This window comes from Lepidochelys kempii, chromosome 3 (assembly GCF_965140265.1).
Source record: "Lepidochelys kempii isolate rLepKem1 chromosome 3, rLepKem1.hap2, whole genome shotgun sequence".
Lineage (NCBI taxonomy): Eukaryota > Metazoa > Chordata > Testudines > Cheloniidae > Lepidochelys > Lepidochelys kempii.
This window is the reverse complement of record NC_133258.1, coordinates 51,568,931-51,584,734: the sequence shown is the minus strand read 5'-3', so window position 1 is coordinate 51,584,734 and position 15,804 is coordinate 51,568,931. Positions and strand designations below refer to the sequence as shown.

Here is a 15,804-nt window from a genome sequence, read left to right as displayed (position 1 = left end):
AATGTAAAGAAATTTAGAAGTGATGAAATGGATAAAACAGAATCTGTTTGGGTCAAAATCACTTTGGGGAAGAAAGCTACTACATATTCCCTTGGGATAATGCTTGTGGTATGATACAGACCCCCCCAGAATCCAATTTGGATATGGATAGAGACCTCTTTGATGTTTTTAATAAAATACATGCTACTGGGAATTGTGTGATTATGGGAGACATTAACTTCCCAGATACAGATTGAAGGAAAAGTGCTACTAATAGTAGCAGGGCCCAGATTTTCCTGGAGGTGATAGCTGACAGATTTATTCACCAAATAGTTGCTGAACTGACAAGAGGTTCATTTTAGATTTAGTATTGTAGTGAGGATCTCATGGAAAAATTGGTCAGTGAGGACAATCCTCAAGTGATCATGAGCTAATTCAGTTTAAACTAAATGGAAGTATAAACAAAAAATAGATTTGCAATTAGAGTCCTGGATGTCAAAAGTGCAAACTTTAAAAAAAAAATAAGGAAATTAGTTAGGGAAGTGGACTGGACTGAAGAAATCAAGGATCTGAATGTGGAGGAGGCTTGGAATTAGTTTTTGCAACTTTGACTTAAACTATATGAAGCCTGTATCCCAAGCACGGGCTGGGGGGTGCGGTGGGGGGGATGGAATTGTAGGGAAGGATTGCAGACCAAGCTGGAAAGCTGAATGAGCAAGCACCTCAAATAACTGATTAAGAGAAAGCAGAAAGCTTACCAGGAATGGAAGATGAGATGGATCAGCAAGAAAAGCTACCTCTCAGAGCTGAGAAAGTGTAGGTAAAGTGAGAACTGCCAATAGCCAAGCAGAGTTGGATCTTGCAAAGGAAATTCAAATGAATAGTAAAAGGTTCTATAGCCATATAAATAAAAAAAGAAAACAAGGAAAGAAAAGTAGGACTGGTAAACACTGAGGATAGGGTGGAGATTGAAGATAATCTAGGCATGTCCCAACACCTAAATAAATATATTGCCTCAGTTTTTAATAAGGCTAATGAAGAGTTTAGGGGTAGTGGCAGGGTGGCTAATAGAAACAAGGTAATGGAAGCAGAAATTACCACATTCTAGGTGGAAGTCAAACTCAACCATCTTAATGGGACTAAATCAGGAGGCCCACGTAATCTCCTTTCAAGAATATTAAAGGAACTGGCACACACAATTACAAGTCCAATAGCAAGGATTTTTAATCAATCTGTAAACTCAGGGCAGGGCTGGGGGTAGTACCTTATGACTAGAGAATTGTTAATAAAGTTCCTATTATTAAGAAAGGGGGAAAAAGTGATCCAGAAAACTACAGACCTGTAAATTTGACCTCAGTTGGATGTAAGGTCTTGGGACACATTTTGAAAGAGAAAGTAGTTAAAGATATAGAAGTAAATTGTAATTGGGATAAAATACAACATGGTTTTACAAAAGGTAGATCATGCCAGACCAGCCCTATCTCCTTTTTTGAGAAGATAACTGATTTTCTAGACAAAGAAAGTCCAGTAGATCTAATCTACCTGGATTTCACAAAATCATTTCATACAGTTCCACATCAGAAATTATTAATTAAATTGGAGAAGATGAGGATTAATATAAGGATTGAAAGGTGAACAAGGAACTGGTTAAAGGGGAAACAACAGCAGGTCATACTGAAAGATGAATTGTCAGGCTCCAGTGAGGTTACTAGTGGAGTTCCTCTGGGAAAAGTCTTGGGACCAGTCTTATTCAACATTTTTATTACTGACTTTGGTACAAAAAGTGAAAGTGTGCTAATAAAATTTGCAGATGACTCACTGTTGGGAGATAATGTTAATACAAAGGAGGACCAGAAGATGAAGATCTGGACAATATTGTAAACTGGAGTAATAGAAATGGGATTAAATTAAATAGGCAAAAGTGCAAGGTCATGCACTTAGGGCCTAACACCAAGAATTTTTGCTTCTTAGCTGGGGACTTATCAGTTGGAAGAGTTAGCAGAGGAGAAAGACATGGATGTATTTGTTATTCAAGGATGACTATGAGCCGCCAATGTGATGTGGCCGTGAAAAAGACTAATACAGTCCTAGGATGCATCAAGACATATTTCCAGTAGAGACAGAAAAGTGTTAGTACTATTATACAAGGCACTGGTGAGACCTCACCTGGAATACCATGTGCAGTTATAGTCTCCTATGTTTAAGAAAGATTAATCCAAACTGGAACAGGTGCAGAGAAGGGCTGCTCAGAGGAATGGAAAACCTACCTTATAAGAGGAGACTCGGAGCTTGGCTTGCCCTAACCAAAAGACGGCTGAGGGGAGATACAATTTCTCTCTATAAATACATCAGAGGGATAAATACCAGAGAGGGAAAGGAGTTATTTAAGTTAAGCACAATGTGGACACAAGAACAAATGGATATAAACTGGCCATCAACAAGTTTTGGCTTGAAATTTGACAAAGGTTTTTAACCATCAGAGGAGTGAAGTTCTGGAACAGCCTTCGAAGAGGAGCAGTGGGGGTAGGGAGGAAACCTAATTGGTTTCAAAGTAAGTTTATGGAGGGGATGGTGAGATGAGACTGTCATCTCAATGACAAGTAGCCAATCTGTGACTGCTAGCAGCAAATATCTCCAATAGCTGGTGATATGACCAGAAATGGAGAGGGCTCTGAGTTATTGCAAAGAATTATTTCCTCGATATCTGGCTGGTGGGTCTTGCCCACATACTCAGGGTCTAATTGATCTTTGGGGTCGGGAAGGAATTTCCCCCCAGGTCAGACTGATAGAAACCCTGGGGGCATTTTGCCTTCTTCTGAAGCATCGGATGGGGTCATTTGCAGGTTTAAACTAGAGTAAATGGTGATTCTCTGTAACTTGAAGTCATTAAATCATGATTTGAGGATTGAAGTAATTGAGCCAGAAGTATGGGTCTAATGAAAGAGTGGGTGAGGTTCTGTGGCCTGCAATGTGCAGAAGGGCAGACTAAGCCCAGAAGGGACCATCATGATCATCTAAAGTCTGAGCCTATAACCTTCATATAGATTTTTACCCACATCAGCAAGATGGATATATCTGTATATGCATACTCATCAGCCTTAGTTGTTGATAGTCATAAGAATATAAGTTGAAAAGGGGAGGAGCTAGAACAGATCTTTCTGGGAGTCCATGACTAAGATGTCTGGAGTTGTATCCAGCTTGCAGGATGAATCTCCAACTTATTATAATATTAATAATAAACCACACTATGGACTTACAGGGAGCAGTCTACAAGAATTTGGCAGTAAACTTTATATGCCAGATAGTATCAGATGCAGTTGATATATCCACCATAATGGCACCAATATTCTTCCCTTTCTCAAAGGCATCTTCAGTGCCTTGTGTTAGGTAAATGTCTTGATTGTGAGTTAATAATACCCATCTGAAGCCAAACTGAACAAAGGGCAGTTGTGTTTGGATAACCTCATTGATGTTCATCAGAATCAATTTCTCCATAAGCTTGTATGTGACACAAAGGAGAGAGATGGATTGGTAGCTCTTGGGATTTTCCAGCAATTTCTTCTGGTTTCAGAATGTCTACGAACTTTGCTCTGTGCTAGACTTTTGCAATGCAGATGTCCTCAAAACATCAGACGAGGAAACAAAGCAGCCAGCTTTTGGTCCCATGTGAAGTAGAACTCTATGTGGATATAATCCAGGCCTGGAGCCTTTCCTCTTTTCATAAGCTTTATGGCATAGTCCAGCTCTTTTTCTGGAAAAGGAGCCATCAAGTTTGAATCCACATTAGGATCCTGGAACCTCTCTAACCTCAGTTTTGACTGCACAGATAAAAAGATTTATCCAAGTTCTGTGTACAGCCATTAGCCCCTACCTGGGATGCAATAGAATTTGCAATGACTAGAAACTCGTTTTTGCTGGAATTAGAATCTCCAGAAAATCTTTTAACAGTCTGCTAGACTTCCCAGCTAGAAAGAGTAAAGTCCATCTTTTTGACTGTCTGTCATATTTGGGGGTGCAATCAAGACTAGTGAGAGATTTTCACCCCTTGTCCTGTTACCCTAAGTGCCTCTGCTGTTGTAGCTCCCTGTCTGGATGCTCTCAGATAGAATACAAAATGCATTGCGTGTGTGTGTGTGCTGAACAGGCTTGGTTCAGCAACTCTGACTCAAGCAGCATGCTTGTTACATCACAGACATACTTTGGTCTCCCCCAACCTTGATTACTACTTGCAGGGTGACCCCCAACACACCCCAAATTTCTGGAAAACCATCTGCCCTGAAGGGTCCAGCCCTCTCTTGGAACATTCAAAGAATTAATAATGTTTGTTCCTTTAAAGAGACAAAAGCACAGCATATTACTTTAACTGGAGCTAACAGTCACTTCAATTCAAACTCTGCATTGAGCTGGTTTAGATTAAAAGTAAAACAAAAAGAGGGAGGTTTTAACTGAGTTCAAGTAGAAGGATAAAGACCAAATGGTTACAAACAAATAACATTAACTTAACAAGCTACAATATTTGTTCAAGATAGTTTTCTCACCAGTCATCCTTTCTAGAGACTTCAATCCCCGTGGTTGAAGGATACACCTTTCTCAACTTGCAAGAACTCTGGCCCCCTTTTTCTGTCTAATGATGGATGCCAAGATGTCATCTTCTCTTTCCTTATATATTCCCAAACTCACTGTTTTATCTCTAGACTCAGGATTACCACATGATATTCTTCCCTTCCTGTGGAATTCCCATCTCCTGCTGATTCATATGTAAATGGTGATTCCATTGTTTTTGCTTCCTTTTATTGGAGACAGGTAGTGAACTGCATTTCCTTCTATCTGGGAAAAAATCCCTTTCTCCCTTTGTTTGATCACAGACTTCAAAGCATAATAGAAGTGAGTACTTATAATTCTTTCATATAGTCTTAACACATTCATTTTACCATGATATTAATCAGCAGTGTTCCATTAGCATTCATAAAAGACCATACTTGATACATTTGTATAATACAATAATATTCTATACAATCAATTGATTCATTTGCTTATCATTTGAGATTCAAACTCTGTCTTTATGGACCATATAAAGTTTCTCTTTACTGCTAGGCTTTAGATGCCATATTGTCTTCTCCCCCTCTTACTAGCTTGATGGCTTTGTTTACCTTGTATATAAATAGACCTTCATTGTCTCTAACTGATGAGCAGGCTGGACAGACAAACAAATACACATTCTTTTGTCTAAGGCAGACCATACTTATGCACTACTTGTCAAACACATTTTAAGAACATAATTCTGCACATATCTATAATTTTTTATACACACCCTGCATATACATCACAGAGGAATATTAATGATCAGTGAGCTATTAGTTTTTCAGTGGTATCTTACATGCCACCTTTTGTGCATTTATCATGAAAATAGTGTGTTAGACTTGACAAGAATTGATGACGCAGACTAGTGTACCACCAATGGCTTCTAGGTCACACTGTCTCTCCCCATTGACCATTCCTGATGACTAGGAGAGGCACAGCAGCTGCCACAATGCAGAAATTTGGTTTAGCCCAGTCTTCACAGTATGACTGTGGGAGAGCAATGAAGATAATCAAATGTTGTGGAGGAGTACACAATTAGAAGATTGGAGGGTGGACTGCAACACCTTACTGCCTTTGATGATGTAGGAGTTAGATTGCTAAACAATCTAGATATCAACTAGAAATGCATATGAAAGAAGACTTTTGTAGAACATCCTAACTCTAACCCTAAGTAATGAAAATAAAATAAATAGATAAATAAAAACTATACCAATATTGATTTTAAACTGTTAGCAAATCAGTCCCAAAAAATCAATACAAACCACTGTCCTTCACAAGTGATCTTAAAATGTATACATTTTTTTTTTCACAGAGTATTACTAAAACAAAAAACTAAAAGTGGATTTAAGGGAATACCAAATCCTTATGTTTGTGTGTGTGTTCTTCCAAATAGTAGTTCTTTAAAAGTACACTTGAAGGTCAAAAGTGATAATGTACTAAAGACAGAACAGAAAAGGCTTTTAGAAAGATCTTGCAGTAAAGCCATAAAAGAGAATTATTTGTGGTTTTCTTGGAGTAATTTGATAAGAATTGATTTATTTACAATAATTGTGTCTTAGAAAAGAAGGCATAGGTATAAACTAATAATAAACTGTTTTTTTTTCCAATTAAGGATTTGAAGGTCTGAACTGTGAAATCAACTTTGATGAGTGCACTTACAGCTTCTGTAGAAGCAATTCAACTTGTTTAGACCTGGTTGCAGACTACACATGTGTTTGTCCTCCAGGCTTCACTGGTAAGATTTTTTAAACTCTAAATAAGATGATAAATATTTAAATTCTCTATTAACTATTCTAAAATTAAAAATAAATGCAGTGCTTTTGATTACATGTTATTCATTTAGTGTTAATAAAACTAGATTCAGTCCAGTGCGGTGTCCTGTCCTATACATTATTTATCTAATTCCCTCTTATAAAGTGAGCAGAGACTGCGGATATGAATGCTGTTGTGTCAACAGATAGCAAGCAAGTGCAAAAACAAATCATAAAGAAAAACAAATAAAATCTCTAGTAGGCAGAAAATGTTCAGAAAATATCTAGCCTGTTATGTGTAGCAGAATAGCATTTCAAAGTTTAGCCAGTCAGTCAATGACAGCTATATACAGTAATGTTTATCTTTTGAAGATTGTATTACTACCATGCTTTTTTTTTTCTGATTTGGAGAAAAAAAAAAACAAGAATAAGATTCAATTCTAGGGAGGAGAATACTTTGTTCACTTCAAGGAGGGTACAACACAACCCTAATGATAAATAGCTTAGCAAGTGCAAATTTATTTTAGTATATAATAGGATTAAGAAAACTGGAAAGTAGTCCTTGCATCAGGGTCAGCCTGTTCCATGACTCCTGCTCCACATCTGAAGCCTCTAGAGGGCTCATGGGAAAACTAATAAAGATGCCTTGGCAGGGGCATAATAACTAATATGCCACAAGGTCAGTGTCTGGAACATATTGATTTTTGAGTTGCTGTTTTGGAGAGGTAGATGAACAGCAGTAACAGCGAGGGAAAATGGGAGGACAAACAGTAGTAGCCAAGACTGTGGATTGCACTTGGATGGTTGTCATGTGCTGGCTAGTCTGAGAGGAGGTACTTGCTTACCATGGTGAAGAACATAGTATAAGAACCAACTTAAGTATATAGATAGACAGAGAAACACCCTAATGCCTATGAAGTGCTGCTTGCTGGAATTGAAAGAAGAGATGGACATGTGGAGAAAGAGGAGAGACCAGGAGATGAATAAGAACTATAGGGCTAGCTATTGCGCTTAGCAAAAAGGAGCCAGCTATGTGAAAATAAAAGGTTTCAGCCTGGTGATAATGCTGCTGTTCTTTCAGCTCTGCATGGTTCACCCTTTGGGACTAAATGGTGAAGAATGTATGTGGGATGAAAGGGGTGTAATATGACACACATTTTTTTCAGACCTGTGAAGACAATGGTGGCTGCAGTAGGAATGAACTAGTTTACAGTTGCTCACTGGTATAATTGCAGTTTTATGCAGTATTGCTAATGTCACAAATGAAATAATATCACTTTTCAATAAGATAACCACGATCAGCATTAAGCTCTGAAATGCCTCTATTAATAGGAACTGGGCTAATTTGCTCCTTTGAAACACAGCTCCATTACACTGTGCTGAGGTGGTGTCCACATCACAAAACTCACAACCATAGTTGACAGTGTTCAGTCAACAGACTTTCAGCAGAGCCTCAGCCCAAGAGGTTTGGAATGAGCATATGTTATCCCTCTCATCTACAGGAGTGGTCTAGGGCAGGGGTGGGCAAACTTTTTGGCCTACGGGCCAAATTGGGGTGGGGAAATTGCTTGCAAGGCCATGAATGTAGGATTGGGGCAGGGGGTTGGGGTGCAGGAGCGAGAGTGGGGTGTGGGAGGGCATGTGGTGTGCAGGAAGGGGCTCAGGACATGGGGTTGGGGCAGAATAGGGGTGCGTGGTGTTTGAGGGGGCTCAGAGAAGGGGGTTGGCGTAAGGAGGGGGGTGCACAATGCAGGAGGAGGCTCAGGGCAGTGGTGCAGGGAGGGGTGCAGAGTTCTGGGAGGGGTGGGGAGTGCAGGAGGGGGCTCAGGGTAGGGGTTTGGGATGCAGGAGGGAGTGCAGGGTGCAGCAGAGGGCTGGGGTGTGGCAGGGGATTGGGGTGCAGGAGGGGTGCGGGGTGCAGGCTCCAGCTTGGCGTCACTTACCTGGAGCAGCTCCGGTGTGGCAGCAGTGCACAGTTTGCCCACCCCTGGTCTAGGGGCCTATTGGTGTCTACACTTGCTATGCCATTTCCAATATCATACCTGTTCTTTGAAATTCTGTTTCCAGATATGTCAGTCTAGGACTGTTCACCATCATCAAAATAATTTAAATATAGATTTTAAATATTCAGATGTTGCATTTTAATCATGGAACTTTTTTCTGTTGCATTTTTAAAAAATGTTTTACTTCAAATCAGATCTAAGTTCCCATTTACACCCCAGTCCTTCAAGGGAATCTTCACTTGTGTGAAATGGAATGTGAGACAACTAGATTGCCCATGGGCATAATAGTCTGTTTATTTCCTTTGCAGGGCTGTTATTTACATCTGAAGGGAAATGGAATTTTCTGTGTCTTAGAGTAAGAGGATATCCATATTCTTTCCCACTGACCACCACTTCGGCATGTTCTCTATACCATTCTGTTATTTCTGGAGTGCAAACAGGAAATTACTTCCCTTAAAGACTGTTTGTGTCACTCTTTAATTCTCTTGATGAGGTCATTCCAGCCTAAGGAGAAAAAAGAATCAGACCATAAGCATCATATCATAAGCATTTTTGTAGAGCTCTACTGTAGTCTAGCAGACACACCCCACTTATTTAGGAAATTTAATTTATGTAGGAGAACTGAAAGAAGAAAATAACTAAATTGTAAATGCCCCGTTAAGAATCTATAGTGTGTTAGGTTTCTGCCACAAAATTATTATTGTTACAGCTACATGTTGTTAATTTACAGTTTTGCCCAGTCACTGTGGACATTTAATTTTCATTATCTTTGTCTTTCTTATTTTTTCTAATTTTAGCTTAAATACTTAGAATATATAAATGTTCACAAAAGGCTACTTAATAATTGGGGAAAAAAAGCTTTAGTTTTATGATGTTTTGAATAATCCTTATGCTGCAGAACACTATTCCCAAATTATCAGTATTTGTGCTTTTCATTATTCACTTGGCACTGAGTTTACTGCCTAGCTAAATAGATTATCAATAAAATACAAAACCCTTGTCAAAGTGGTGAACTTGTTTTATCTTTTACATCATGAAGAAGGTTCAGAGTTTGGTTCAAAAAACTAATTCTTTAATCACCCAAAACATCAATTGCTTATTAAAAGTTTATCTTGAGTCAAAACTTTTTGAGTCAGAAAAATTTGTATGGAAATCTCTTGAGTAAACTTTCTCACAAAATTTCCAGTAATCTGGGCCAGAAATACAGCAAGAAAGGTTTATTTTATCATATTTCTCCCCTGATGGTTTGTTTTGATTGGGTGGGGTTTACTACTTATACAGTACTCCTGAAACATTCAGACCCCGTAGCATTAAAGGGCCAGTGTTTTGGGACAAGGAGTGTTTTCTGATCCCAGATAGGTGAGTAGGCAGTAGCATGTCTCCCCTCTAGCTCCAACACATAGGGGCAGCCAGAGGGCTCCGCACGCTGCCCCAGCCCCAAGCGCCGGCTCTGCAGCTCCCATTGGTTGGGAACCATGGCCAATGTGAGCTGCAGGGGCTGTACCTGCAGATGGGTCAGTGCACAAAGCTGCCTGGCTGTGCCTACATGTAGGAGCCAGAAGGGGGACATGTTGCTGCTTCCAGGAGCTGCTTGCGGCAAGCACTGCTTGGAGCCTTCACTCCACACCCCCTCCCGTGCCCCTGCCCCAGCCCTGATTCCCCTCCTGCCCTTCGAATCCCTCATCCCCAGACCCACCCAATAGGCTGCACCCCCAGCCAGAGCCCTTACACCTCCCACACCTCAACCCTCTGCCCCAGCCCAGAGCCTCCTCCTGCTCTCCAAACCTCTCAGACCCAGCCTGGAGCCCCCTTCTGCACCCAAATCCATAATCCCTGGACCCACACCAGAGCCCACACCCCAACTTCTTACCCCAGTCTGGTGAAAATGAGTGACTGAGGGTGGGAAGAATGAGCAACAGAGGGAGGGGGAGATGGAGTCAGCGGGGGAAGGCCTTGGAGAAGGGACAGGGCAGGGGCAGGGCCTCAGAGGAGGGTCAGAGGGGAAAGCTGTCAAGTAATTAAAAAAATTAATTGTGACTAATTGCACCATTAAACAATAATAGAATATCATTTATTTAAATATTTTTGGATGATTTCTACATTGTCAAATATATTGATTTCAATTACAACACAGAATTCGAAGAGTACAGTGCTCACTTTTCTTTTTACAGGGCAAATACTTGTAATCAAAAATAAATATAGAGTATTTTTCAATTCATCTACTACAAGTACTGTAGTGAAATCTCTTTATCGTGAAAGTTGAACTTACAAATGTAGAATTCTGTACACAAAACTCATTCAAAAACAAAATGTAAAACTTTAGAGCCTGCAAATCCACTCAGTCCTATTTCTTGTTCAGCCATTCACTCAGAAAAACAAATTTGTTTACATTTGCAGGAGATAATGCTGCCCCTTCTTATTTACAATGTCATCTGAAAGTGAGAACAGGTGTTTACATGACACTGTTGTAGCTGGCGTTGCAAGATATTTATGTGCCAGATGTGCTAAAGATTTGTATGTCCCTTCACACTTCAACCACCATTCCAGGGGACATGTGTCCATGCTGATGACTGGTTCTGCTCAATTAGAATCCAAAGCAGGGCAGAATGATGCCCGCTCATTTTCATTGTCTGAGTCAGAAGGTTGCCACCAGCAGAAGGTTGATTTATCTTTTTTGGTGGTTCAGGTTCTGTAGTTTCAGCAATATGATTATTTTTTTGAGTTAATCACGTATGTTAACTGCAATTAATTGACAGCCCAAGTATTCAGTTTTGTGGGAGTAGAAAGTTGGCAACCCTAATGATTTCAAAGCATTGCAAGACCTTAAGAGGATGACAGAGACTCTTGAAATACCAGTAGAGGTGTTCCAAGAAAAATAATTCAACTTAGTGTAAAACTGCTTGATGAAAGATTGTGATTTGGAGACACACTCAAGTGTCTTAACACATACACATGTTGCATCCGATTACATATGGTGCCTCTTGTTTCTACTATATCTTCTCTAGACCCCATGATTGTTTCAGAACCTTCAGATTACAGAACACCTACTTTCCTGTGTCTACATACCCAGCTCACAGGAAGTATCTTGGTTTTATGGTTTCAGGAGAGCTCTATCAATTCAGAGTGCTCCCTTTTGGCCTCTCTACTGCCCCCAGCATATTTATGACATGTCTGTTAGTGGTAGTGGTATATCAGAGAAGACAAGTTCTTCATGTAATCCTTACCTCGATGACTGGTTGATTCAGGGAAGGTCAGCTCACCAAGTCTCTATGGATGTGCAGTTAGATCTTCAGTTCTTTTAATTACTGGTCCTCAGAGTTAACCACAGAAAATCAGTTCTCATAGCAGCCCACTCATAGAAGCAATTCTTGACTCAAGTTCTGAAAGCACCCCATGCTGTCAGGTTTCAGAGTAGCAGTCGTGTTTGTCTGTATCCGCAAAAAGAAAAGGAGTACTTGTGGCACCTTAGAGACTAACAAATTTATTTGAGCATAAGCTTTCGTGAGCTACAGCTCACATGCATCCGATGAAGTGAGCTGTTGCTCACGAAAGCTTATGCTCAAATAAATTTGTTAGTCTCTAAGGTGCCACAAGTCCTCTTTTCCCCATGCTGTCAGTTAGGCTCAGAGAACTGTCACCGAACTATCACCCAATCCAAAATATTTTCACACTCTACTTTTCACAGATTTCTAAAGACGTTGTCACATGTTTCTCCATCTGTAAGAAAAAATGCCCCCTTCTCCTGATTTGAGCCTACTGCTGATCTTGTTGATGGATAAGAACAGCCATGCTGGGTCAGGCCAAAGATCCATGTAGCCCTGCATCTGCTTTTTCAATCCTTATAATTGTGTTGGTCATATCCCCTATTCATTAAAACAGTGTGTTTAGTAGCAACCACTTCTGCTTAGTGAGTGAGAGAGATTTGGGCTCTTTCACATGTAGTCTTTTATGTGTACAGAGTAACTATGACATGTAACCCAAAATATATATTAGAATAGTCTTGGATTTTCATCTGTGACATAGTTCTGAGAACGAGCAGCTGAACCAACACTTTGGTCATTATAAATCCAGTTAGTTCTCCCACAGAGGGCTGGTTGAGGGAAGGAATAGCTAATTACTAGATTATCTCCTTAGCACTCCCCAAACCAGACTAATCAGTCCATTAACTGCAAGAGCCGATAAGGAGCACAGAACAGGAAGGAAGTGCAAGGACAGGAGAGGAAAGAGGAAGGAAGACCAGGATAAATGGAGATCTCTGGGTGCTCTTCCTTCTCTTATGATTGTATGACACTGTAAATAGAATTGCTACCTGGAACTGTAGGAAAGTAATGGTTGATAAAACACAAAATACACAGCGATGGTTACAGGCTGGAGGTGTCATAGCCATTTGTGTGGCAAGGCAGGAGCAGAGGGTCACACTGTGTGGCAACTGGGGGCATCCCCAGTTTTTGTCTTATCTGTGCTCACAGATAACCTGATTAGGCATCTGGTGTAAAGATTCAGCAGTCTGGGCAATGGAGGAGACATTGCAGTGGCTCCTAAAACAAGAGAAGGGGATTCATAAGACCCTGTAGGTCTTCTAGCAGAGAGCCACTACCTGGAGAGACCGTCCTTGCTTGCCTGGCAAGCTGAGCAACAGAAAATCCGACAGGACTTTATTTGAGAGCAAGCCAATGAGAAACTGCAGCTATGCCCAGGTGTGGTGAGTCCTGCAGCAGGGAATGGCAACCAGGTACAGGCAATTGGCCTCTATAAAGCAGTCCCTGAGGACTATCCCAAATGCATTTTTAGTCACCTTTGAAAGAGTAGCTGTGGGTGCAGGTTGGGACCTACAGCTAGCACCCTACTTGACTGGGGAAGCTCAGGCAGTCTACATGGCTCTAAGTGATCAGCGAGGAGGGACTATAAAAATGGTCATGCTGGGTCAGATCAGTGGTTCATCTAGCCCAGTATCCTGTCTTCTGACAGTAGCTAGTGTCTAATGCCTCAGTGGGAATGAACACAACAGGACAATTAGCGAGTGATCTGTCTGCTGTTGTCCAGTCTCAGCTTCTGGCAGTCATATATTTAAGGACACCCAGAGCATGGCGTTGTCCCTGAACAACTTGAATAATAGCTGTTTGACCTATCCTCCATGGACTTATCTAATTCTTTTTTATACTCAGTTATAGTTTTTGCCTTCACAATATCCCCTGGCAACAAGTTCCACAGGTTGACTGTGCACAGTGTGAAGCAGTACTTCCATTTGTTTGCTTTAAACCTGCTGCCTATTAATTTCATTGGGTGACCCTTGGTTCTTATGTAATGTGAAGGAGTAAATAATACTCCCACTTTCTCCACACAATTCATAATTTTATAGATGTCTATCATATTCCCTTTGGTTATCTCTTTGCCAAGATGAACAGTACCAGTCTTTTTATAGTGGCATTATGGTATTTTCTGTTTTATCTATTAGGTTTTTTGACTGCCACTGCACATTGAGAAAATGATTTCAGACAACTATCCAGGATGACTCCAAAATCTTTGAGTGGTAACAGCTAATTTTTAGACCCCATAATTTTTCATTTGTAGTTGGGATTATGTTTTCAAATGGACATTACTTTGCATTTATCAACACAGAATTTCATCTGCCATTTTGTTGCCTGGTCTCCCGGTTTTGTGAGATCCTTTTTTAACTCTTCATGGTAATATTTGGACTTAACTATATTGTGTAATTTTGTATTGTCTGCAGATTTAGCCACCTCACTGTTTAACTCTTTTTCCAGATCCTTTATCAATATGATAAACATCACTGGTCTCAAGACACATCCTTGGAGAACCACACTATGTACTCTTTCCACTATGAATGCTGACCATTTATTTCTTCCCTTTGTGTCATAAATATAAAGGGAAGGGTAAACCCCTTTGAAATCCCTCCTGGCCAGGGGAAAGCTCCTCTCACCTGTAAAGGGTTAAGAAGCTAAAGGTAACCTCGCTGGCACCTGACCAAAATGACCAATGAGGAGACAAGATACTTTCAAAAGCTGGGAGGAGGGAGAGAAACAAAGGGTCTGTGTCTGTCTATATGCTGGTCTTTACCGGGGATAGACCAGGAATGGAGTCTTAGAACTTTTAGTAAGTAATCTAGCTAGGTATGTGTTAGATTATGATTTCTTTAAATGGCTGAGAAAAGAATTGTGCTGAATAGAATAACTATTTCTGTCTGTGTATCTGTTTTGTAACTTAAGGTTTTGCCTAGAGGGGTTCTCTATGTTTTTGAATCTAATTACCCTGTAAGATATCTACTATCCTGATTTTACAGGGGGATTTCTTTATTTCTGTTTACTTCTATTTTTATTAAAAGTCTTCTTGTAAGAAACTGAATGCTTTTTCATTGTTCTCAGATCCAAGGGTTTGGGTCTGTGGTCACCTATGCAAATTGGTGAGGCTTTTTATCCAACATTCCCCAGAGAAGGGGGGTGCAAGTGTTGGGAGGATTGCTCATTGTTCTTAAGATCCAAGGGTCTGGGTCTGTAGTCACCTAGGCAAATTGGTGAGGCTTTTTACCAAACCTTGTCCAGGAAGTGGGGTGCAAGGTTTTGGGAAGTATTTTGGGGGGAAGGACGCGTCCAAACAGCTCTTCCCCAGTAACCAGTATTAGTTTGGTGGTGGTAGCGGCCAGTCCAAGGACAACGGGGGGAATATTTTGTACCTTGGGGAAGCTTTGACCTAAGCTGGTAAAGATAAGCTTAGGAGATTTTTCATGCAGGTCCCCACATCTGTACCCTGGAGTTCAGAGTGGGGGAGGAACCTTGACATGGTGGCATAGTGGTGGGATTAACCTGAAATCATTTTGGGATCCAGTTGAGATTTTTTGAACTAGAAATACAGATTTTAAAAAGAATTTTTTTTTCCTTTGGAAAGGAAGTCCAGAAATCAGCTGAAACTGAAAGCAGATTGTTTTTTCTCTGCTTTGTGGCCAAGCAGAGACAAAAGGGGATTATCTTGTGAATTGCAGGTTTTCTTTGCCTGGAGGCAGGGTACTTAAATCCTGCAGGGAAATTCACAGTCTTCCAACCCAGAGGTTTTTTTTTTCTTTTCTTCCTAAAAGTAAATAGGGGGTGTGTGTTCTACCCATTTGCTTTTTCTTTGGGCTGGGTAAGCAGGTTTCCAAGTAGTTGGAGGTTTTTTGCTTTAATTTGGGCCCAGAGCAGAGACAAGGGAATTGTCTTTTTCTGTAGGCTGACAGTCACTATCAGAGAATAGGTATTCTATTCCAGCACAGCAAAATTTTACAGCCACGTTTTGTTTGTTTATTTCTAAACCTCGGGTGTAAAGTTAGTTAAAAACAGAGAGGTTAGAATGACCAAATCCTCAGCTCGACTATAGCTGGAATTAGCCAAATTTCAGGCTGAGGAAAAACAAAGGGAACATGAAAGACAGATAGAACTCATGCGGCTGGAGAAGGAGGTACAGGAGGCTGCCCACAAGAGGGAAATGGAGGCAAGGAA

The 15,804-nt window shown here is 40.5% G+C and overlaps 1 protein-coding gene across 1 annotated transcript in view; it reads left to right on the top strand.

Moving 5' to 3' along the window:
- Positions 1-15,804, top strand: part of EYS (eyes shut homolog) — a 453,978-nt gene that overhangs the window by 216,332 nt on the left and 221,842 nt on the right. Inside the window, exon 5 of the mRNA XM_073336354.1 lies at positions 6,173-6,295. Within this exon, the coding sequence (XP_073192455.1) occupies positions 6,173-6,295 (123 nt within the window). The remainder of the gene's footprint in view (positions 1-6,172; positions 6,296-15,804) is intronic.